The following is a 26,514-nucleotide window of genomic DNA, read 5'->3' as shown; positions in this document are numbered from 1 at the left end:
AATGCTCGAGACTATATAATATAAATATATAAAAATGAATTTATAATTATACTGTTTTAAATTAATGCTAAACTTACACTATTATCATATTATATTGATCTACATTATGCTATTGAAATACCCATTTTTCCAAGAGTCCTCTTGACCTTAAATCAACAATGTTGAGACCCCCCCCCTCCCCCACCTATCTATGGACTAAAATATAAAAATGATAGGGGACTATGCTGTTGAAAATGTGGTTACTCTGAAATTTCAATTCATTCGTTTCCTCTCCCTATTTTTACAAAACGATTTTTAAAACGCTCTGCCATTTGGTTTAAATTTTAAGAACTATCTTTATTGATGAAGGAGACCCTAAGGATAAGATTCGAACATAAATTCAATCTAAAGTGGTATTAGAACCCTATAATTATCAAATGACATCATATCATTGACCATCACTGTCACCTGGATCTATTACATCAACTGCTTATTTCTTATATAAATTAATTAACTTGCCTAATAGTATTGCTATTACCAATTAAGAATCAGGTTTTGTCCAAAGGCATAATATGTAGAATAGGTTTACAGATACCATTTTTTAGCCAATACAGATGCCAGCTATCGATCCGATACAAATACTTAATTTTTTAAATTTAGGGTTTTTATAAAATTTTCGAGTAATTTAAGCAGCTGGCCCAAGGTTATCCCAGCCTGAAATTCATTCGTAATTTTTTATTATATAATGAAGTTATAAATTTATTTGATTCGATAAACATGCTATTCTCATAAGGGAACTAAAAATAATATTGGAATGAGATATTGGTAAAATAAATTAAATATCGAAACACTTCTGATATATAGTTAATAAAATAAAAACGATCATGTGATTGTCTATTTATATTTAATAATTACATACTATATGTTTTTATATGTAATATTAAAATTTTCAAACATTCAAATAACATTTATTTTATGCTTCCATCTCGGTCCAGGTTTATTAAAACTTATAATCATATTCATTGACTACGCGCAATACCCTTTTTTATTAAAGTAATACGTTACTTTCTTCGAATTTAGTGAAGCACCAATCCTGAATGACTGACATCACGGCATTGTACCTCCTTTCTAAGGCGATCCAATAAGGTGCTGTTAGGAATGGATGCAACATGTCTTCACTTAAGGATAGGTTAAACGATTTTATAAAACGGCCATTTTTCAATAGTTTTAATCTTTCGTATGTTGATCGGCGAAGTCTGACGAGAATAGGTTTTTTTATAATATTAAATTTTAAAATAAACATTATTTATGTAATTATCCACATATTTACTTGCAGCATTGGTATAACGGGGCCAATGTTGTAAACGTGTCTACATTTGGATCTGGAAAACTAAAAGAAAGATTAAATCAAAATATAAAATATTCTGAGTTTGGCAGAACTAGTAATCAGAATATTCAAAACGGCTTTTATAAAAATAGTTCAAGAACGAAAATAGAATCTCTATTTTTAGTCCATGTTCTAAAATTCCGATAATCATTTTTTTTTACCAATTTCCGGAATCTATCATGATTAACGAAATTGGGATCGCATCATGTGTCCTAGGCATGAATCCATTTTTTTTCTTATCTTCATGCTTTAAATATTCGAAACTACTACGGTCGATATTATCCAATAAAAAGTCGTATATGGCCATATCAATAATATCCATCAAAATGGTCAGCTGACTTCTCTTGTACAACCCCTCATCATTTTGTTTGATGATCATATCCACGTTTTTCAAACAATATTCGTTAGATATATCGTACCTATAATCATTTTTTTTTAAAAATTAGAATGAAACTTAAAATTTTATTGACCCGGACACCCAAATTTGATAATGATATCTTCGACGGTGATCTATTCAAAAATGAATACTAATCGAAAGAATTCTGTATTTCAGTGGCAAAATTACGAATAAAATACTCGATTGGTTTGAAAGAAACGATGAATTAGTTACTTTCTAATTTGTTTTTTTAAATCTCAAAATATAAGTTTAAAAAAAAAATTGAATTGTACATTTGATATCCATCACAGTTTTTATTGGCCTTCCGCCAAGATTTTGGGTGCCATGGGTTTTTGATTATTCCTAATGGAAGTGGTAACCACATTATCATAGCTCCTTCGATCATGCCACCCGACTCCGTGCAAATTTTTTTTGACTCTAATCGTTTATTCTTTTTTTTACCCTTGAATAATCGGAAACAATAACTATCTTCCAATTTTTCTATCAAATTACAAAATTATTTGTTAGGCTATGTTCAAAATGTAAAAAAAAATTAAATTCCCAAACTTTCGAAACTTTAAATGAAAATAAATGAGTAAGCCATTTTAAAAATAAAAACATGACTTAAATATAATTCTAATTTATTTTATAAATTTTAAAATTTAATATATGATTTTATTAAAATTTGCGAAAGTGAAACTTTTTGATACTTTAAGAAAAAGATTTTGGGCATAGCTTCAATACAATAATATTAAAAAAATATTTAACCATTTTGGGTGACGTCTTTTATAATTTTATATCGATCGTTCTTTAGAAAATCATCAAATAAATTGAATCTTCTACCAACGGTTATAGGCGTTTTACGGAAATCTAAAACTCTATAAAAAAAGTGTATAAAATTTATATCAAGGTATTGGATTCTTATAAATTATAAAACAAGCAATCTGGACCAAAAAAAATAGGACCGGTTTCGAAAGGGATTTAGTCGGGAATATTCTTGGACAACTTCACCTTTTAATGGCATAAAAAATCAATGAAGAATAATTTATACAATTGCGAGTATACTCACCTGCTAAGATGATAGGACATTATTTCACACTGAAAACGCTCCCTACCATGAAACGCTGGCCAAAATCTGTCCTTAACAAAATCGGTCATCAGGAGACGTTTGGGCTTGAACAAAACTTTTTGATTTCCTTCCAGTTCCAATATCATTTTCATCGTGCTGCCCCGCATTTTATTTACCGTGATTTGTTTAGCCTTTCTAGTCCTAGGTTTCGGGACTCTTTTGTTTGGGATGTCTATCTCTATCAAGGGATAATGGGCCACACTCCTGTGAATGTATCCAAAAAATGGCTCCGTTTCTTTATTCATTTCGTAAAGTTTTTCGGAGAATATTGATCTTATAATCCATCTGTGGGCTAAGCGCCAAGGATTGATCCTACTATTCATCTGACGACTAATCAAGGGAGTAGTTGTTAATTGCTGATCGTTAACCGCGAAAATTTTGTTTTTCATTTGTAGTAACATGCGATCGTATTTTTTATCCTCAAAAATACCATCTTCCAAAAATGGAATATCAAAATTTATGGCATTTGTCTTCACCGCCATATTATCTCGTTTATTGCCTTTTTTTAGAAGCATAACCAAGCGAATTTTAATTTCGAACCTCCTTCTGACTCTGTGCGACAAGGATCTACCATTGAGTTTCGGGGACATGACGGACTCGTAAAAGGGTATCTGATCGATGATCTTGCGATGATTTAAATATTTATCCACTAACTGTATGTATCCGGTATGATTACTAGTTTTGTTTTGAAGGTTTCTCTCTATAAATTCTTCTATAGATTTATCGTGATCTCGGGGAAGATCTATATGATAACCCTTACATTCATCCTGATTGACATCTTCCTCTTCCATATCGTATTCATCCTCTTCATCTTCCTCTTCCACATTATTTTGGTCAGTTAATTCTTCATTTTCATCATTATTATCAATAATATCCAACATTTTATCAGTGGTACTGGCGTCTCTATTATCTCTGTTGTTTAAGGTGATTGTTGATGTCCTTTGAGTTGTCTTGATTTCATATAAAATGCGAAGTTCTTTGTCAATATCGGTTATTTCGCTTGTTGTAGAAGAACTGGTTGTGGGTCTTCTCTCTCTCCACTTTTCTGGGAACAATCATAAATTTAATAATTGAACATAGATTTCACAACTAATTTTGCTATAATATAATTTATGTTAGCATAAATATGTTATTTTTTTAAAACTTTAAATAATTTATTTAAACGCGTTTTTTAAAAACTTAAAAATCTGATTATGCCCAAACTGTTTCCCACATGCTTGGAATACCTATCCTATAAATTATCAATCTTGCCGTAAAACTTTGAATCATTTACAATTTATACAAAACAAATTTATGGACAAACTAATATAAATAATAGAGTTAGAAAGTTTGTGGAAAATATTTCTAAAAATCAAAGTTTAGCTAAATATGTTGGACTGGGTAATTCTAATTTTTAAGTTTAGCTAAAAGAAGAATTCAAAGTTAAAAATTTAACATGTTGACAAAACATATTGACGCCTATGGGGTATATACTACTAGATTGACGAGGCATTCTCAAACGTGTATTTATAAGTATAGGATGGTTTTCACATGGATTTAATGACAATAACGTGCCTTAATATAATGAATAAGACAGTTAGTCGATTTGCAAATACCAAAATGACTCTACAGCCGACTCCTATGTATGTTCACTTTTAATAAATGAATCTTTAATAATGATTGATGCTAACATTATACACTTATTTAAATACAAAATATAATTGAATTTTTTTTTAAACTTTCATTATCTTTACGATGGCTCAACGTATCCATAAATACTTCGTTTTGACGATTAAATTCTAGATTGAATATAATTTAAAATAGTATTGAATATATGCTAATTAATATAAAGTATAATTGTAAATTATATTTAAATAGAATTGTTAAATAAATAAATAATAAAGCATGAAACCTAATTTGGATTCTCAGGATTGCTTTAGTCAAATACTTGAAACACTTTATATTTTCTGCCCGTTCGTTTTCTTCTAAAATCTAGAGTTCTTAATTTCCTGATTTCTTACATATATTTTTAAATATCCCAACTGTCAAATTCTTTTTTTTAGTCACTTCTTTAAAAACAAAAATTAGTCCTATCCTATCTCTATCATTTTTTTAACAAATCGACAAAATCTTCAAGGTAATTTTTTATAATATAAAAATTGTAAAAAATAATATGCAACTTAATTGTCGAATAATATTTTTTTGATAGTTTTAAATTATCAGTTTATAATAAATAAAAATATATTTATTGCAGTTTAAAATAAAATTATTTTTTTTGTTGAAAAGACTAGTGAGGTTAAAAAAAATGAATAAAGGCACATGACTATCATTATTTTCCTTATCAAAATGGCGGATTATGATGGTATATTTAGATGCCAAGCCTGTCATTTTCCTACCCACTTTATCAATATGAATAGTCAAGGTGCGAGGTGCAACTCATCTCTTGTTTTACAAGTTTCAGTTTCCTTTGGATAACCGTGGCTAACCCCCTATGAAATTCCGAATATAAAATTTGATCTTCAGAGTACCTTTGGCTTTCATCTCAGTTTCCTTTCGATATTCCTTCTTTTCTCCCCATCTCCATTTAGATTCCGGTAGAACACGTCCGCTCTCTCCCTGATTTTGGATCTCGTTTGGATTATGGGGTTTTTCCGTTTTTCCGGTCGAACCTTTTTTATCGTACAAAACCATGGTGTACTTGTGATAATTAAGATTTAGTTCCTTGATATTCGAAACGATGCCCTTGTTGGAACCAAAACTGGCCATGATTTTGTGTCCTAGAGGGGCTGTCGAGAAAAACGCGGCGAACACAATAACGAAGGCCGAAATAGTGAAAAAGGAATATATTAGCTGCTTGTTGCATAATTTTCCTTGTGCATAAAAAAAGTGTTTATTTATAAAAAAAAATAATAAAAAATATAGATATCAAGAAAAAATGAATCAAATTTTTTATTGTTTCATTTAAAGCCCTACGACATTTATAAAATGTATTTACATAGAAATGGTATATCAGATTAGAAAATTTTAACTATCAATTTTTTATTCTTCTAAATTTTATAAAAAAAAAAATACAATAAATCATTAAACGTGTTTGACAAAAAATCAAAATACATCAAGGTTTTAAAGTCATATGAGCGTATTTGGCTATAATTTTAAAAAATAAATAAACCTGACATTTATGATAAATAATTAATATCTTTTTTGCAATTATTTTCTATTTTGTGATTTTTTTTTATTGGAATGAAATGAAATTTGGATTCTTAAAGAGGAGCCATTAAGAAAATATTAATTAATAAAAGAATACGGATAAATTATTGATTAAAAAAAATGTCTACAATAGTTGCGGAGGTATTTTATTAAATATATAAATAATATTTTAAAGGAAACCAATAAAATTAAAGATAAAGATGCAATAAAATATTAAAAGTCATCCACTTAAACCAGACATTGGCGTAAACAGCTAGAGTAACTGGAGTTTCACTCCTTGCCTGAAAATTTTCATGGACTCAAAATCTAATAGTGACTGATAACCGCACTTTTTTTAAAAAAAATAAAGAAAAGTTTAGAAGGAAGGGGGGGGGGGTGGAAGTCATTACGTCAATGTCTACTACATAATATTGTAATTCAGAAGAAGTATATATTAGAATAGAATAAACTGATTCCTTTAAAAGGACATTAGGGGATCACGTGAATTCTTACTTGGAAAATGGATATTGGAAAGCATGATTCCATCAATTATCAGGATTTTTGAAAAAGAAAATTCTCCTTCCGGAATTCAAAAGAATCGATATAAATCATCCTTTATTATCATTTTTTTTAAAAATTTAATTAAATTTTTTTAAAATCAAAATCAAAAATTATATTAATTACCAACGTTACATCTATGCATTCTCATACAAATAATAATATTAACAATAAAATAATAAGTTAAAATAATAAATAGGTGAGTTATCTAAAGAGATCTTTTTATATATATATTGTAATATTTATAGGTCATCAAAAGTATAAATATTATTGATGCCAGGTTAATAAATAATGATAATAAAAATATTAAAAAGAATTTTTTTTTACTGTATTTTAAGTTTAACTAATAAATTGAAAATTATTATTTAATTTTTTAATATTAATATTTTTTTATTTATCAGAGATATGTAGCTTTGCTCAGGAACCAAGCACGGTTCTAAAATCCGGTCCGGCGGATTGGTCCGTAAAATAGTTAAAATTAAAAAAATCCGGGTTTATTATTTAATCGGTTCGAAAATTTTTAGATCGATCATTTAACATTCATTTACTATACTATTTGCAAAAATAGAGCCAAAACTATTCAAATAATAAAATTTTAGAAATTTCGGATTAGGTCATAAAATGACAAGCTAAAAAATCATAGTTCGTCTTTAAAATTAAAAATATCTGGTCGGGGGCTGAGCTTGGAAACTCAAAAATAATCTTTAATAGGGTTTAAATTTTGACTTCGGTACCCCTATAATATTTACTACACGGGACAGGCGCTTAACTAAGTGGGAGGAAAGGAAAAATCTCTCCCCGATCCACCATCGCAATTTTACGATATTCATAACTCCTATACATTAATTTATTTCGTTTTCCTTATAATTTATTTCGTTTTCCTTATAATTTATTTCGTTTTCCTTTTAATTTATTTCGTTTTCCTTATAATTTATTTCGTTTTCCTTATAATTTAATTCGTTTTAATCGTTTTAAAAATTAAGTAATTAAATAAATACGAATCATATAGGTTCCATCAGATTCTATCACATTAAAAGTTATATTTTTTTTACAATTCCTCAGTTCACCAAGATAATATACCAGTTAAATCAATAATCATGTTTATGTTTAATCAAGATAGGCGCGTATCCAGCTGAGAGTATAATAGGATAAATCAACCCACCCCTATCCAGAGTCAAAAAAAATTCAGATCTTATATAATAGTCTTATAAAAGCCTCTTCACCTTAAACAGCCATTATTTATAAGCAGGGGCGTCACTAGCCTTTACAATCTCAGGGGGTTCAAAAAAATTTTTAAAATTATTTTCAAAATTACTTTCTTTTCTTAGAAATACTTTAACTGATGGAAACGTTCCTCCAATTAATTTTTCGCTTGCTGAGAAAAATACAATTGCATTTTAAAAATTTTTTGTCGATATTATAATAAAACCATTTATTAAAATGTATTATCCTAACAAATTTGGTTATTAACTTTTTCTTATATCCTACTTGTTAAAGCATTTAATCATGTGTTTTGCAAAGCTTTCCGGGCACACATCTTCAAATTGTTCTGCCTTTCAGGATTCTCGAATGAAAACTCAGTTTTAATGCGCATATAATTAGTTAATGGTAATGATTTCGCTTTACTACGTATAAGCAATCAAGTATAGCACGTGTCATTTTGGTAAAAAAGTCAAATTTAAATTGTATTTTATTTAATTTGTCAATTTTTTCTAATTCTTGTTAAAAAATATTTGAATGAAATCATCTGGGTCTAAATGAAAATAAAACTTGTTAATTAAATAGCCCTCAGTATGTGGGATGAGTCATCTTCAAGCGATATCTCCATTCCTTCGGATGAGAGCAGTGTTCCGATTATCATATCAAATAGAAAGTTTTGGGTTCCATATAATTCTCTATTCGATAACAGTAATTATTTTGCCAGGGCTTTAAGACTGTGGCGATATGAGAGGCCTCTAGTGGTTAGCGCAGACATTTGTTCAAGTCACGTGTTCGAGCATATCGAAGAATATCTGAGGACAGGTAATTATTTTTCTTATAAGATTACTTATTGCATAAACGCAACGTTTTGGAAAAAAATAGGAATTTATGTCTACCAAAAAGAAAATTGTTTTGACATTCTGCTGGCGGCTGAAAATTTGGAGATGGTCAATTTAACTGACTTGGTATTGAGGCACATATCATTAAGTAAATTATTGAGATTTATATGATTATAAATTATTCTTTCAAGACTATTATTCAATACGCGATAGTGTCGCTTTCCTTAGCGCCCTTCCTAGAGCCATCCTCAAATTTCTAAGTTATGACGGTTTAATGGTAGATTCTGAGTTGGATATTTTTTACGGTGCAGTGTGCTGGTGTCACGTTAACCCACATGCATCGTCTTTGCAATTGGGAGATGAAATTATGTCAACAGGTATATATATTTATTATAAACAGTCAGCTATATAATCAATTTATGCAAATATTTAGTTAGATGGGTATACCTGCCTTCCAACATTATCCAAAGATGCTTGTACGGACAATTTAGCGCGTTAATTAAACCGAGTTCAAAACTAACTATCGAATTTTGGTTATGGTAAATCGCACAATTTATATAAAATAAATATTTAAAGGTTGAATTTATCTTAAAAAATAATTTCAAGGTACCGAATGATGTATGAAAAGGGTTACTCTCAAGCTTTAACTCAATATAACGTGCCAACGCAAAGAAGTTATAATCCTAATCCTAGTTTAGAAGTAAATATTAATGGATTCTTTAAATCTATCTTTTTAAATTAAATAGATTATTATCAGAACTATCTAAATATACCCTCTCCTGATATTTTAATGTTATTCTTTCAACATAATATCTTTGTTAAAATAAAATAATATTAATTAGTATGAAAGAAGACACTATTACTATATATATATGAGCCTATAAAATACGAATCCAAAAAAAAGGGAAAGAAAGTAAGAAAAGAAGAATGAGAAGGCTATTATTCGAAGATTAACCTTTTTTTTTGCATTATTCATTATTCATTATTCGTTTTGATTTTTTGAATTGAATAATTGTATTTCGTATTATTTAAATATAGGATCGAACAGAATACCAAATAATTCATTTTAAGAAACCTATAATATAATTTATATATATATATGATAGACATTAAATCGCTTGCATAAGAAACTGGAGGTTCTGGATCGACATTTATCTTCCCTTCAAACCCTTCCGAATAGGTTACTTTTCTTTCTATAAAAATAATATGTTCACCCTTTATTCAAAAAAAAAAATTTAATAGGTCACGATTACTAAAATTCAGCTACGAAAATTTGTCAAGTTAAATATTTTTTTTAAAAAATAAAATTAGTGGAAATAAATGTAATTCATTCATTCATATTATTTTAGATAAATGTCCGACATGCTCTGGTGAATTACTAAGGGGTCATTGCGAAAGATGCATTGTTAGGAAAGTCCCTGGATTCAAAGTTTTGAAAATAAAAAAAAATCAACATATTTATTATACATATACTATTTCAAGAGGTTCACAATGAGTATCAATACGAATCAGCTGATGATATGCCATTTCATTTTCCCGCGAAAATAATTTTACGTTTACAATTTTTTTAAACTTTATAAAAAAGATATCAGTTTTAATTATATAATAATTTTTTTTATAGAAAACCAAAATGGCGTGTCACCAGCGATTTGTATTCAAGCCTAAAATAATTCATTTTAATGAATGAATGAATCGTCAGTCTATATAATAAGTATTATACAAGGTTTATGAATGCAAGCCAAGCGTGCACTGTTTCTCATGACATCATATTTATTTTTATATAAATAATAAAAAAACTGACGTTTTAATATATCGTCTGGGGCCTAATCGGTTAGGGCGTTGATCACGAATCTGATAGACGCGGGTTCTTAATCCAGTAAAGGCCTTTTATTTTATATGTAGATTGGTGGTTCTCGGGGATGATATATAGTAAATCGCACTCGAGCATGTGAATCTTATTAAAAAATAAATATAAAATTTAGTTGTTGTTTAGCAAATGGTCTGGCTTGCATTATAATTATATAACCCTTTCATTTATTATTTTAACATATTAATTTTTGATCCCAAATAATTTGTTGGGTGAGACAACTTGTCTAATTTAAGGAAATGATTTGGTTTCATTTCATTTCATAAGTTACATAATATATAGTATTATATTATGTTATATAATATTATATTATGTTATATAATATTATATGTTATGCATAATTTTTTTTAAAAAAAATGGTTATTTATTAAATATTGAAAATGTATTAAAGGAACGATTATCGTTGATTGGTAGGAGAGTTAGTAATATCAAAAAGAACGTGTTCGAGAAGAGGGATATTTGTCCAGATTGCAAGGTAAATAAGAAGAGATGTAGTTGCAAGGATGTATCTAAGAAACGGCATTCAACAGTCAAATTTCCCAAAGAGACGAAAGCGGAAAAGCCCGACGACAAAATCGCGTCTCGCCTTAAGCATCTCCATCACGTAAATATTTGTTTTAGAAAAAAAAAACAACAAACATAATTTAAAATGATAATGTTTCACTAGTGTCATGCTAGCTGCCTGAGACGTTAATTTTTTTTGGAACGTTTAAGAGTTCATCCTCGATCCTCTTTTTAAGGTACAATTGAAGTAGCTCTATAAACATCGCGTTTAAATTTAAGAAAATAAAAACCGTATTTATATTTGGTCTTGTTAATTACCCGGCGATGAGATAAATCTATAATACCAGACTATTGAAATAGAAAACAGCTGTTGTAAATGATGAAGGTAAAGAATTGTTTAGCGTTTTAAACGCGGCGTAAAGATGTAATCCATAATGCTAAATTAAATATATATTTTTTTTGAAAATCTAGGAATTCGGAATCATAAAGATTACCAATGCCAATGCCCACAATATATACGTTCCAATAATAAAAAAATGTTTTGTTACAAGTTAAGAATATAATTTGAATTTATCTTTAATTTGAGTGTATATGAATTTCAAAATAGGATCTTAGGCTCAGTAAATTCATCTTTTAAAATCCCCCTCCCTCTTCTACTAGATCATTTTTTAAGGCCTCAGGGTTACAGGGTCGGAAAAGCATTTTTGTAAATTAAACGAAATATAAAAAATCACTTATTGATCTCCCCTTATCACTGAAAAATTTACAAGAATCATAATTACGATACCTTAATGGGATTCGAATTAGTATCCTTTACAAGCGTAGAGCATGATTATTTATGGCTAGGAAAATTATAAATTATAAATTTTGATATTATTTATTGTTTTTGATTGTAACTTTTTTTATTTTTGCATTAATCAAAAATAATTTTTGTGTTCGTCTTTAATTTTTTTTAAATTTTATGTGAACTAAAATTATTAGAATTGAAATCTTTCTTTAGATTTATTTTAATTATTTTTCTGGTTTCCTAGCTTAAGGCATAAAGGTATGTCCTGGCTAAAGTAAGAGAAAAATAAACGAAAAAACGGAAAAAACAAAAAAAACAAAAAAAACAAAAAAAGAGAAAAAATACTAAACATATATGCCATCAATTTAAACAAACCAAAATGTGGTGTTCAGTTCAAAATATGTTTAAATTAATATAAAAAATAAGTTGTATCATGAGAATGCTCATCAGCTGAAGGCTACCTTCATCTTCATCTTCATCTACATCTTCATCTTCATCTTCATCTTCATCTTCATCTTCATCTTCATCTTCATCTTCATCTTCATCTTCATCTTCATCTTCATCTTCATCTTCATCTTCATCTTCATCTTCATCTTCATCTTCATCTTCATCTTCATCTTCATCTTCATCTTCATCTTCATCTTCATCTTCATCTTCATCTTCATCTTCATCTTCATCTTCATCTTCATCTTCATCTTCATCTTCATCTTCATCTTCATCTTCATCTTCATCTTCATCTTCATTCTTATGAATATAATATTATCATATGATACACAATTATAATTTTTCTATAGTGTTATTTATTTCACAGATATATATTTTTTAAATCTTTTCAGAAGAAATCTTTAACAACGATAAAGACCCCAGGCGAAATAAAGGTCAGAAGACGTTCTAGCGGAATCTCCACCGTTTACAACGCATTAACTTCATTTAAATCTAAGAAGGAGAGCGAAACAACGGAAACGGATAGGTATTAGTTACTTTTCTTTTGTATTTAATAGATAAAAAAAGCAAATTTTGTAATTTTTATCTTCGAATGGATTGATGAAGTGGTATAGTGTTGCCATTTAAAAAAAAAATAATAATAAAAATGAAATAATAAATATTTAATCCTAGATATATATAGGGAAAATGGTGATAAGCGGCGTGAGAAGGAGAAACGTCTATAACCTTTTGCCCCTGAGAACCATGAATCTTAAAATTTGACAAATGTGTATTTTAATCCCTGTAATCTATGTATCCATTATTTTAATAGTTCCTATGGCATTATTATCACAAACGTTTAAAAAAATCAATTTAAACTGATTATGAATTTACCTAAATACTAAAAGAGGGTGGTCAATTTATTATAAGCCATAGAAACATTTTTTTATAGCATAAAAAATTTAAATGGCTTGACGGATATAAAATAATTCGCCAAATATACATATTATAAAATACTATTACATAATTAAATCTAAACTTCTAAACATTATACTGGTTTAAAAAATAAAAATCCGCTAGGTCTCTTGCAACGACTAGCACTGGTCTCCTTACCTATTAAACCTATTACCATTATATATAGGTTAATGAGATATTTGAGCGATATAAAATCTGTCACTATTCATTGGGGGGGGAACAAATTTCTATAATCTTAACCTGCTATAGTTAAATATCTCAGATTTAGTTTAAGGATGAATATTGGTATACATATTACCATTCATTCATTTTTTATTGAGCAACTTTGCATTGAACTAGTGACTATTGAACAGTAAGTATCTATAGAATAAATGTGCCACCAGAGCTTTTAGCTCAACCAAGCCTGTCCAAATGTGGGAGCGGATTTTAGGGCCCTCATTTGGATTTCCTATCTTAAAGCAACTGAATTTATTATCGCCATGGGTGGCCCAATGTCTTTGCTAGGGTCATTCTGTAAGCCTTGTGACCATGGGTTATAATGTCAGGAGGAAAAAAATGACAAATTATTAAATTTAATTTTTGTTTAAAATATAAATTTTTTAAATTAATCAATTTTGTTGTTTAGCAAGTTTAATATTATTGAATAAAGTATTGTTAATGGTATGTAATATAATTAATTATAAATTAAAAATAATTTAAATAGACGAATTGTATTTTCAAATAACCGACTCAATTACTGAATTTTTAATATATATATCCTTATTGCATGAACCTTTTTTTTTGCTTAATGTTTACATTTATAAAGATTTTTACCCCTAAAATAAATCGTTTGTGTTATAGTGTTTGTATATTTGCCATTTTTACCTCATATGGTTTTCCATTTTACCCCCATGTTAGTGCAAAAGTATGATATCCTATCCAATGACATCATTATTTTTACCCCATATATAAATACAATCTTTGACTGGAACTAGAAAAATAATTGCGGTCCGTTATTTAATGCAGCGTTATTTACAAAATCAAGCTTATAAATAGGGATATGGAAAGTTTATATAAAGAATCAGCTCCGATTTCGATTGTGTTAAATGCAGGGTTTAAACATAATGCGTTTACTACAAATGAGGCCTAAGTCCTATCAATATTTTTAATGATACTATCTAAGTATTGATTGGGAATGATACCTCAACATTGTCAAGCCAATTTTAATGAACCACAAACAAGGATATCAAAAAGAAAATTAAACCTTATAGATATGGGAAGAAGTAAAATCACATGACTAAATTGCAAAACATTATAATCCACTACAGCAAATTTATTTTTGATAAATTAGATTAGTAACATGGTTCTCACCTAAAAATAATGTTTACATTGTATAATTATTAATAATACATATTCAAATATATAAGTCGTAATAATTTTATGCATAATCGTGTATATTTATTATATACTGTAAAATATTTTGTAATTTTATAAAATTTCATCCGATAAAACAATTTGTTCAGATAATTTTTCGTTAAAAAGCGAGGACAACCGAATTAATTAGTTCATTAAATTCGTAACTAATATAGTCATAGACAAGGATATATAAGTAACTAATTTTAAAATCCTTCACTCTGTTCAGCATGCAACTCTATAAAAAAAAAATTTATTTATAAGTATTACAAAATTGTTTACGTTTTAGGCTCAGCTATGTTTCAACACCCGAAAACGAAATCCAAAGAAGGCCTCATTCCAAAGGTAACAAACAAGCAAAATTAATAAAAGATAGAATACCATAAACTACTTAACAAAAAAATTATATAAATCAAAGCCTTTTTAGCCATTTTAATATAAATTTTAACCTTTTTAGTGATTTGATAATAATAATACAAAAAAAATCATTGTAGTATGCAGAAAATAAATATCAAGAGATCATTCTTGCATTTTAAATAAGAGATCATTAAACGATTTAAATCGATCCGACTAAGATTTAAGCCAAAATAATACTATGTAAGCATCGAGATTTGGGCAAATAGAGGTCAAAACATTTCAGTCATCTATAAGCAAAATCTCTGAACTTAATTTTGGCTAAAATCTTAATCCGACCCTTTTTAAAAAGACTTGAATCGGGTCATTTAACAACACTTAGAGTACTGAAGATCGGAAATACTTTGCAAAAATGTGGATATAGAACACTATAATTCTCGGCCTACGATATGACGTAACGGGATATGGGGAAATCAACGAAAATTAATTCGGTCTCTCTCAATATTAAATAATTTACCGAGGAATGCATAGAGAACTTATTACTATAGTTGGGAAATTAATATTATTCTTTAACTGATTAAGCCAATTTTTAAGCCCACTTTTTAGCCGATAATTATTACTTTGGCTTTGGGGTTTTTCTTAAAAATATAATAGCTTAAATTTAAAAGAAACTATTATAAATTGGATTTTCTACGAGCGTCTATAGATTAAGCCGAATTTGCCGATATTTAGCCAATACCCAACTATACTCATACTCATAATACTGTAAATTTTAGACAATTTTGCCAAGAACGTTTGTGTATTTTTTTAAAAAATTTATATTTAAATAAAAACAACTTATCATAATTAATATAAATTAAGAGTAATTTAAAAATTAACATAAAAATTGTGTGAAATACAGTCACGGATACCAAAATCTCGTTGCCCAATATTTTAGCCAAAAATATTAAGCAAGCCTTGGGATTTTTGATAATTGATTGGCAGAAAAGTTTGGACGTAATATTATTATTGGTCATAATTTTAATTTAAAAATCGGTTAAATTCATTATTAATTTTAAATTTTTAAAAATATTTGTAGCAGATATCAAAAAATCGGAATCGCCTACTTCCAGAAGAAAATCGACTGTCAAGTATATTTAAAAAAATTTTTTTTTATAAATAAAATATTTTAGGATTGAACAAGATCCTGATCAAACATTGGCCGATTTCCCTCCTAGAGCGGAAATGCACTTTGATGCACCGTTAATTGACATTTTGCCCAAGGGACTCATAAGAGAAACCCAATTATCCACATTATACCTAATGGGTAACTAAAACTTAAGCGTTTTTTCATAAACATTTATTAAGGCATAAAATCATTTATAGAAAAGAAATATTGACTCTTAAATAAAAGTCTAAAAAAATATGGTAATGTGATTGCAATAAATACTATTATTTTTGAGTAAGAAGAAATTGATTAGAATTTATTACGCTAGAACACTAATTGAAGGAAAAATTTAAATTAATAACAATACCTACGTTATTAGGATCCAACAGAATCAGTTCGATAGAAGAGAAGGATTCAATACCAACTAATATTTGTTGGAAAATGTTTTACACCAGTGGATGGTCTCTGATTAGACCTATGCCAGAAGCAAAATATGATCACACAGTGTGTTCTATGTATGGTGAAGTTTATGTTATAGGAGGAAAAAAATTAGATCATAAGTGATTTTTTTTAAAAAACAATTTAAATGATTTTTTTTAAAAAACAATTTAAATAATTTTTTTTAAAAAACAATTTAAATAATTTTTTTTTTGAAATAATATTGGACAAATGGTATATATATTATTATTTTTTTTAGAATTACTGATGAGGTATGGGCTTACACTATTGTGACAGATAGTTGGAGACCGATAAATAATTTGAACGAAGAAAAATACGGCTGTGCGGCAGGTGAGTATCAAAGACAAATTTATGTGGCTGGCGGCATCAATTCCGCCAAAGGCACGCTACAAATTTTAAACTCGGTGGAGGTTTTTGATCCTTTTGTAAAAATGTGAGTATAATTAATTATTGTTTATAAAATCTATCATTTCTTTTCTTGAATCGGTTCTCTCGTCTTATTTGGTTTGCCAACTCTTTAAAATCTTATTCCATCAACTTATCTCAAATCAATCTCGCTTATGCTACCTTTTGTCTATTTCCTAACAGATAAAGATTTTTAAAAATTTTTTTATGCATCTATTTTATATATTGTTCGTTAAGAATTTTTTGCAGAAGTTGCTCACCCGTTAAAATTTTTTTAAAGAATAAGCCCAGCTAGGCTCATTAAAAAAGTCCGTCACAGCCCAATTTTTTTGTATGAATTTTCTGGCCATCACATTTATGATATGTTATCTAACCCCCCCCCCCCCCCCAATGTCATTTGAGTTTTTATAAACCTCTATTGCTATCTATTTCTGTAACAACCGTTTTATAAATCTTGTGTTTTGATATCTGTATGGTGTATATTTGTTATTGGATCATATTATAAATAACTTGTTCCTTTTTTTTTGTTTATAATATACTATTTATTAATTTGTTTAACTTCGAACCTGCCCGTTTTCAGAAATTTTCTCGGGCCGACCCGCGAGCCGGGATTATGGGTGGACCGGGCTTTGTAGATTTTTAATATCTGTATATATAAATGCTTAGTATCTCATGTTTTAAAAAAAATTTTCTCTGGAAAATTTAGTTGGAAAAAGGCTAAGCCCTTAAAGAAACCATTATGTCATGCCAATTTGATAGAAGTTAATGGCTTTATGTATTTGATTGGCGGAGCTACTGGTATTCCTCCATGGAATTTTATCCCATCTGATGACATTTATCGCTACGACGTTGAATACGATATCTGGGCTAAATGCAATAAATTAACAATCCCTCGTTATAAATTCGGGGTTATGGCGATTGGTAAGCTTTTTTTCTTTTTTTTACATTATATGTTTTTTAAAAATAATGCATGAATATTTATTTAAATAGTGAGTATCAATTTGTTTTGATAGATACAATAAATAAAATAATTAAAAAAAATTCTACAATATTTAAAAAAATCCATGATACAAGATCTAAAGATAAAAAAAATTCACACTTGAAACCATCTTAGTTTGCAATAATATGGAGTTATAATCTATTATATATGATTATTATACCATAATAAATAACTTTTCTTGATTACAAAAAACATGCATATTGGCAAACTAAAAAGGCTTCTAATGAAATCACCTTTCTTTTCTCTTCAGCTTCTAATGAAATCACCTTTCTTTTTTCTTTAATATTGCTTTAATGACCAGTCTATGTACTAAATTATGTCTATGGTTTATCTCATTTCAGATTGTCAAAACTTTGTTGTCAGAAATGAGTTGATATTCATCACCTTATAAAAGTTCTAAATAACTGCCCTTTAATCATTTGTACTGTTTTTAAATAAAGAAGTTCCATTTTGAACCTATCTACCCTTACTCGCAAAGTAAAATTTAAAAATAATATATATTAATAATTTGAACAAATTTACACCATTGTAAAAAATCAGGGAAATACCTCTATATGATAAACGGGCTAGGACTAAATGATAAATTGATCAATTCGATTGAACAGCTGGACACTGAAGAGGGCTCCTTTGGTACAGAGACCTTTTGCAAATCGCCATATATTATCGATAGCATTATATGCACTTCCCAAAGGTTTATTTTTATACATATAAATGCATCGTCCTTACTGGTATAGGCCACTAGCATCACCTAATATGGTGGTCAGCTTTCATCATATATACTCCTGGTATTTTGATTCAAACGCCTCTTCTATTGACCTGCTATTATTCCCCCTTTTTTTTATTTTAACAATTTTTTTTATTTTAAACATAGGATTTTTCATCCATAAGAACGATCATGTGTAATATGGAAATTTTTTAATCTTTAATTAATAAAACTAGGCATGTTTCGTGTCCATGAAATACATATCAAACGGTTTTCTGATTATAAGCATAAGATTTTCCATCCATAAGAGAGGGGATGAAGGATTATATTTGAGAAAATTTTTTAACTTTAATCAATGGTACTATGCATATCTCGTGTCCACGAAAAATATATCAATCATAGCCTAACCATATTTTCTCATTTTCCTGGAAACTCATATATTCTGTTTTTTTATCTTAAATTTTTTTAAAATAATATCTAGGGGACAATTAAAAGCAGAGACTTGGGAAATCCCATGGCCGAGTCTCAAGCTTGATTGGGACAAACTACACTTAGAGGATAAAATATTAGGACAAGGTCACTTTGGCCTTGTCAAAAAGGGTCATTACAAATGGGGAGACATCGATTTTGAATTGGCCGTTAAAGTCCTTAAAGCTGCAGGCGGTAATAATTATTTATCTTAAAATTTATCATTCTATTTTATAACTTACTTCCTATACATTATAATAGTTGGGGGAGATCCATTAGCCGAACAATCCGGCTTTATAGAGAGCGTGAAGGAACTTAATATTATGTCAAAGCTGGAGACTCACGAAAACATCGTTAATACGGTCGGGGCAACAATCCATGAAGGTTTACCCCAATTTAATTTAGTATGACAGTTATAAAAGGACTTTCCAGAAATGATTATTTTCGCAATCATCTAAATTATTTAATTATAACACTGATATTTACTAAATTATAACCTTAAAAAAATGTGAAATTCTATCAGGTCAATTGTACATTTGCATCGAATTTTGTACGAATGGCGATTTAAAGTCCTATTTAATTAAAGCTAAGAACTTCGACTCCGACTGCTCAATATTAAAGATGTACGGTTTTGCCATGGGTATTGCTAATGGCATGGCCCATTTAGCCAAACACGAAGTAATATACTATTACATAATAGTAATTTTATTTTTATGAACCAAATATTTTAAAATTTTGTAAAAAATACATCAAAGTGCTAATGATATTATAACCCTACATGAGTACAGATGGAAAATATAAAGCTAAACAAACCCCAAGTAAATTAGATCTTTCAAAAATCAAAATTAAAATTAAAGCTTTTCATATATTAAAAATATAATTGAAATAAACTACAATTTTGGTGATTTATAATTAAATCCAGAAAATTTTAATTATTATTTTTAAAATTTTATGAAAATAGTAAATTATATATTCTTATACGATTTGATATAATTATGAATAGTAAATTATCCAATTCGTTTAAAGAAATCATACAAGAATGAACAGGCAAGGGTTTTGCGAACCAACCCTGTCACTGTTAACTTAACACTAATGGGCATAAAAAACGAAATAAATCTTGAAATTATATGTTTTACCTAAAATTATATTATTATGCAACTGAATGATCAAGAAAGAATTATAATATCTTTTAAAAATATCGATATGTTTATCTATAGATTATTCACAGAGATTTGGCAGCTAGGAACGTCTTATTGGGGGACAATCTTGTCCCAAAAGTCTGCGATTTTGGCTTAGCACGTGGAGATGGTCTCTACGTTAGGAAAAAATACGTACTATATAATTTATTATTTATTTGATAGTTATAATGCGATTTTATTTCAGGGCATCAAAAATCTCCCCATTAAATGGCTGGCAGTAGAATGTATAACCCTCAATAGATACACCGAAAAATCGGATGTTTGGGCTTTTGGCATTACTCTTTACGAAATAGTAACTTTGGGAGATAGCCCCTATCCCGGTATGTCTAATGTGGAGGCTAAAAATAAAGTTTTAGAGGGTCATAGGATGGCCAAGCCCCAACTTTGTGATGCCGACTTGTGAGTATATTAATACTTTTAAAACAATGAATAATTAATCGTGGAAATTTTATTAATAAATTAAATAATATTATTAATATATTACATCTAATAATCATTCATCCATGCTATATTTCAATTAATTTTTTTTGTTACAGAATTCGGAATTTATATAATTAATTAAAAAAATATATTATTAGTTTTAGTTTTAAACTTTCAAAAAATAAATTTATTCAAGATCCTAGCAAGCAGGCGAGTAGCCCTCTAAGTGAGGGGAAGTGTAAATTATTTAAATATTTTTAAAACCTTCGCCGTTAATAGCCGGTTGAGATTAAGATATGTTTTTACTGAAATGTGAAAATGGTCTAAAAAATTTATCTTCAGAAGAAACCGTCCTATTGAACATAATAATTTTTTTCAATGCATCACAAATAATTTAATTATGCAAAGATAGAAAATAATGAGAATACTATTTCATGTAATCTCTTATAATGATTTAGCTAATACCATAAAATTTGAAGAAAGTATTTTGGAGCCTAAAGATATAAGTCAAATGTTGATCAGGAATTTTATTAATTACGTGATTGTTCAGTTCAATGTAGACCTAAATAATTCACATATCTCAACTGGCATAAAGACACGTGTAGGATTGGTAGAGGATTATAAAATAAATCTTTTTATTATCTCCTTTTTTGTGTTGTTTAAAATCTCGATTTAGCCAATTAAAGCCGCGAGATTTCGATAAAAGAGGGCCAAACCTTCCGCCAACTTTTGGGAAAATCTTGTAGGTTTTGGCAATATTAATTTTATCGGTTTTTTAGAATCGGCGAAATTTTTTAAATCTTAACAAATTTAAAAGTTATTTCTCAATATATTAAAATTAGCACTTTACAAACAAGAAAAATAAAAAATGCATATAGAAAGGGATATTTAAGTTAATAAATTGAATGGGGTAGTCTTCTACACATATATATATGAGAACTTGACACCAAATACTGATGAAATCATAGAAAAAATTAGGACTTTTGGCTATATTAGATTTTAATAAAAATAATTAGGGGGTTTTTACTTTATTTTTTATAAAAATGCTTTTTTTTCTAAAATGCAATATAGTCTTTATTCAAAAAATTTATTAGCATTTTCTCATTTATTTTTATTAGCTTAAAATCATATTTACGAAAACTGGCAAATTTGCAGAGTTGTTTAAGTATCTTCTTCTTCTCCGTTTTATGGCTTCCAGGTTTACCTGTATGCCAGTTTTCCCTCTGATTTTTCTTTTCCATTTTTGACGGCCCTGAGCATCAATATTTGTAAGATTCATGCTTCTCATATCCGCCTCTATCACATTTGTCCACGTCATCTTGGGTCTTCCTCTAGGTCTTGATCCTTCTACTTCCACCATTGTGCATCTCTTTACCCAGTCATCTTTTGTCATACGTTCCACATGCCCAAACCATCTTAGTCTATTTCGTCGCATTACCATTCCAATCAATTCTACACCACCCCACACATCCATCTAATCATCCTCATCTCTGTTCTTTCTAATTTGGCTATGTGAGTCGCTTTCATTGCCCATGTTTCGCCGCCATAAACTAAACAACTCCTCACACAGCTTAGTAAACTTTCCCCTTTAACTTCAGAGAGACTTTCTATTTGTAAGAATATACGACATCTCTCTGAACTTCTTCCAGGCTTTCTGATCCTTGCAACAACGGCAGACACTACCATCTGCGTTTAGCATATCACCTAAATAACAAAACTTATCTACTTTTTCTAGGGTTAACCCAAATATCCAGACCACTATTTTCTAGGTTATCATTATTATGTATCCCTTTCATGCATGTTCTACAAATAAAGGTCATTCTTCCTAACATCAAACTTCCTTTTTCCCGCTACATCTATTCTGTACCCATTTCTGGCATCTGGTGCATTGGATAGAATTTCTAGCAACTCCTTTCCTACATATACCACAAGGCCACTTACCGGATTCCTCCTTCTTTATATTTTCCCCACCAATCATCACCTTTGTCTTTGATGCATTCATTTTCAGTCCCTTTGCTTCCATAGTCATCTTCCATTTACTAATTTTATCCCTCAATTCTTCCTCACTGTTTGCCATTAATACAAGGTCATCTGCATATAATAGCTCCCAGGGAAGCCCTTTATGCATTTCTTAGCCACCACATCCATTACTAAGATAAATAATAATGGACTCAGCACGGATCCTTGATGAAGTTCTACCTTCACCTCAAAGCTGTCACTATCACCATAATCCGTCCGTACTGCTGTTTGTGCTCCAACATACATTGCAATCACTGCGATAACCAACCATTCCTCCACACCTGATTTTCTCAAGGCCCATCTAGTAATCTCACGTGGCACCCTATCAAATGCTTTCTCCAAATCAACAAACGCATAATAGAGTTTCTTTTCCTTCGCAAGATACTTCTCCTGAATTTGTCTCACCACAAAAATTGCATCTGTCGTGCCTTTTCCCGATGTAAAACCAAACTGTATTTCATCAATTTAAATTTGTTCCCTTATCCGCTTCTCTAACCTCTCAAATACTTTCATTGCATGTTCCAAGAGTTTAATAGCTCTGTAAGACCCGCAATCGAAAGGATCACCTTTCCCCTTTTATACTGGGATAATTATACTTCTTCTCCAGTCCTCGGGAATAGTTCCTTCTGTGACAATTTTATTGGCTAAATTCATTAACCATTCAATTCCTAAATCATTTGAACCTTTAAACATCTCTGATACCACCATCGTAAAACCCGATGCCTTTCCTTTTTTTCATCTTTTTCACTGCTCTCTTTATCTCCTCCATGCCAAATTTACATTTTAGACCTTCTATCTTTGCACAACTAACATTTTTATTCCATTCATTTTCTTCATTCAAAAGTCATTTCATGTAAATCTTCCAGGTGTTCTTAATACCACTACTATCAATCACCATTTTTCCTTCCATATTTTTCAAACACTTTACACCTATCACACCCTGCCTCTTTTTTGAGATCTGCTTTGCCATTCGAACCATATTTCCAATTCCATCAGCGCATTCCATTTCTTTAGCAAACTCGTAACTTTTTTCTTCTTGAGCCTTCGATATTAATTACTTAGAATTTCTTTTAGCCATCTTGTAAATATCGTTTCTTTGCTATTATACCATACTTTGAAACACCTCCGTTTCTCATCCACGGCTTTCACTACCTCCGGGTTCCACCACTAAGTTTCCTTATGTATAGGCGGCCCTTTTGTCCCACATACATCCTCAGTTGTCATCACCCAGGCTTTCTTCTTGGCTTCCCACTTGTCATTTACCCCAGATGCTTGTGCCACCTCCGCCTCCCTAATCGCCAATGTCATATTGAATTAGCACTCTCCTCCTTCAATTTCCAAACCTTTAGCCTTGGCACAAACTTTCTTTTAGTGATCCTGGCACCTTTAAGAGTGAGATCTCCTACAACTAGTCGATGCTGATTTATACATTCCTCTCCCGGTATCACTTTCACATCTTTACTCTACATCGCTCACATCTCAATAACAAGTAATCCACTGCACTTTTGGTACTACCCGACTTATAAGTCACCATCTTCTCGGATTCTTTCTTAAACATTGTATAACAGACAATCATATCCATAGCATCACTAAAATCTAAAATCCTCGCTCCTACCAAATTTCTCATGCCATAACTGAACCTTCCATGTACTTCTTCATAACCCTCATTACTCGCTCCCACATGTTCATTCAGATCACCAGCCAGGATAATCCCCTTTTCATTTGCCAGTCTCGATGTCACCCCCAATAGACTGTCCTAAAATATATCTTTCTCTTCTTCACTTCTTTCAACCTGAGGAACATATGCTGAGATAATATTATATAGCTTTCTACCAAAAATTATCTTGATAATCATTATCTGGTTATCTAGCCTTCTCACTTCGACTACTTTGTCTACCAATTTCTCCGAAACGCCTTACCATCATTACTTCCTTGCCAAAAGAATTTATATTTTTCGCTAGTCTAGCCAATCATTCTGGTCCCATTTCCTTTCCATCTAGTCTCCTGTATGTAGCACACATCTATATGCCTTCAGTGCAATACATCGACGACTTCTCCCGCTGCATATAATTTAAATAAATATATATTAAAAAATATAAAACTAAAATAATAAAAAAAATAAATGTATAAAATAATATTAAAACTATTATATATAATATTAAAACTTATATATAAAATATTACATAAAGTTAAATATATATATATATTACATTTTCCCCCATTTAAATATATATAGATATCAGTTCAAGATTGTGAAGGATATTTTTATCGTGTACGTTAAAAAACGTTTTGCAAACACTCATTTTGTTCCTCTTCCTACTATAAAAAAATACATAAATCCTTGCTTAGTCATGACGTCCATTAATTAAAAAATAATACCATTAATGCATAAAATTATTTTAAGCAAATAAATTTATTTGAATTTTTAAAATAATTTTATAGATACTCCCCTGACTTTTAATGAATAAATTATAAGTTTAATGGATTTTTGTAAAAATAAATGCTAGCTTAAAGGAGAATTTGTTTGATAGAATGATAAAAATAGAGGCATTGACATTTTTATTATTATTAATTTGTTCTATCATAATAAGAGTTTTTGTTCGAGAACAAAAGCGAACCACCCTATATGGTAAAATTTGTACCTGCTTACATATACATTTTAAAATGATGTATCTGTATCTAGATCCAATTAAAAAGTACCTTTTAACGACTCAGCAAATTTGTAATAGAGGGGATCCCCCCCTTGGTTACACCTTGATTTGTGTATTAATCTAGATCATTTGATTATTTTAAATATTTAATTTATATTTGAGATCATTTTAGGCTCGTCTCAAAAATATTGTTGGGATCTAAAAGTAAAAAAAAGAAATTGGACTGCGCTTAAATTTTGAATAAAATTGCTGTATTTTTTAAATTTTTGATAAAAACGGGCGCCAATATATTTTACTTGTTTGCATAATGATCAAAAATTCGATTATGTTCAGTATAAAAATTAAAAACTATGATAAAAAAATTAATATCTAAATTGAAATAAAAACGGGTAAAGAAAATTCATTGGACTTTTCTGCTCATAAAATTTTTCTTTTTTCATCACATATATATTAAGGGTGATTAATAATATATATATGTAATAGTATCATATTTAGCAGTTACATTTCATTTCACAGCGAAACTCAGTTTTTATATTTTAAAAATCGGAGTTATGCAGGTTATATAAAATTAAATATTTTAAACACATAAATATACATTTGATAATTTTACAGATCATATAGGCAAGAAATTTCCAAAACTTTTTGTCACTAATCCCTAATAAATTTTAATGTTCATTTTAGATATATATATTTAAAAATCGCCCCCCCCCCCTCCAAAGCAAATTCCTGGCTATGCACTTAGCATAAAATATTTAAATAAGAAAAACACTTCTTCTTTTTTTAAATTAAAAAAGATATTCAATCATGCAATGGTGTTGGCTGGCTGAACCAGATGAGAGACCAAATTTCGCGGAGCTAACCGAAAGATTAGAATACCTGTACAAAGAAAAAGTCGCGGTAAAAATAATTAAAATAAAATTTTAGAATAAATTACAATTTAAACAGAACTCTTTGATTAATAATAGCTCAGTGAAAGCCAAAGAGACGGAGAAGGAGAGCTCCCAAAAAACGTTTGGCAAAAAAGTTGGCAGCACTTTAAGACATCTATTACATCTATAAAAAAGCATAGCTTAGCGATGTTACAATTTTAATTTTCAGTCAATGTCGT

General features: G+C 29.3%; 3 protein-coding genes across 4 annotated transcripts; 2 read left to right on the top strand and 1 right to left on the bottom strand.

Moving 5' to 3' along the window:
- Positions 1 to 766: 766 nt before the first annotated feature.
- LOC135929365 (uncharacterized) lies at positions 767 to 6,730 on the bottom strand. The gene is made up of 9 exons (XM_065465908.1): positions 6,550 to 6,730; positions 5,379 to 5,720; positions 4,590 to 4,649; positions 2,812 to 3,916; positions 2,511 to 2,620; positions 2,036 to 2,243; positions 1,528 to 1,785; positions 1,310 to 1,369; positions 767 to 1,235 (listed from the first exon to the last, which is right to left on the bottom strand). Exons 1-9 carry the CDS (start codon positions 6,572 to 6,574, stop codon positions 1,028 to 1,030), a joined length of 2,376 nt encoding a protein of 791 aa, XP_065321980.1. The 5' UTR covers positions 6,575 to 6,730; the 3' UTR covers positions 767 to 1,027.
- On the top strand, positions 6,115 to 8,996 carry LOC135930276 (uncharacterized). The gene is made up of 6 exons (XM_065467057.1): positions 6,115 to 6,198; positions 8,116 to 8,257; positions 8,380 to 8,616; positions 8,677 to 8,781; positions 8,825 to 8,945; positions 8,993 to 8,996. Exons 3-6 carry the CDS (start codon positions 8,388 to 8,390, stop codon positions 8,994 to 8,996), a joined length of 459 nt encoding a protein of 152 aa, XP_065323129.1. The 5' UTR covers positions 6,115 to 6,198; positions 8,116 to 8,257; positions 8,380 to 8,387.
- Positions 8,964 to 26,507, top strand: LOC135929892 (uncharacterized). Of its 2 annotated transcripts, none has more exons than XM_065466629.1 (22): positions 8,964 to 9,010; positions 9,067 to 9,172; positions 9,240 to 9,333; positions 9,740 to 9,813; positions 9,876 to 9,913; positions 9,983 to 10,062; positions 10,892 to 11,104; positions 12,628 to 12,761; positions 14,877 to 14,926; positions 16,014 to 16,065; positions 16,108 to 16,241; positions 16,462 to 16,642; positions 16,780 to 16,974; positions 17,653 to 17,867; positions 18,487 to 18,637; positions 19,131 to 19,312; positions 19,379 to 19,501; positions 19,641 to 19,795; positions 20,335 to 20,448; positions 20,501 to 20,715; positions 26,201 to 26,303; positions 26,352 to 26,507. In XM_065466629.1, the coding sequence occupies exons 1-22, from the start codon at positions 9,001 to 9,003 to the stop codon at positions 26,463 to 26,465; spliced, it is 2,733 nt and encodes a 910-aa protein (XP_065322701.1). In that variant the 5' UTR covers positions 8,964 to 9,000; the 3' UTR covers positions 26,466 to 26,507. The 2 variants fall into 2 exon arrangements, with proteins under 2 accessions (XP_065322701.1, XP_065322700.1); XM_065466628.1 differs by having other exon boundaries at positions 14,871 to 14,926.
- The last annotated feature ends 7 nt before the right edge of the window (positions 26,508 to 26,514 follow it).

The sequence above is a fragment of the Gordionus sp. m RMFG-2023 genome, chromosome 5, assembly GCF_954871325.1.
Source record: "Gordionus sp. m RMFG-2023 chromosome 5, tfGorSpeb1-WG-v2, whole genome shotgun sequence".
Lineage (NCBI taxonomy): Eukaryota > Metazoa > Nematomorpha > Gordioida > Chordodea > Parachordodidae > Gordionus > Gordionus sp. m RMFG-2023.
The sequence above is the reverse complement of the archived record's forward strand: the minus strand, read 5'-3'. Positions and strand labels throughout refer to the sequence as shown.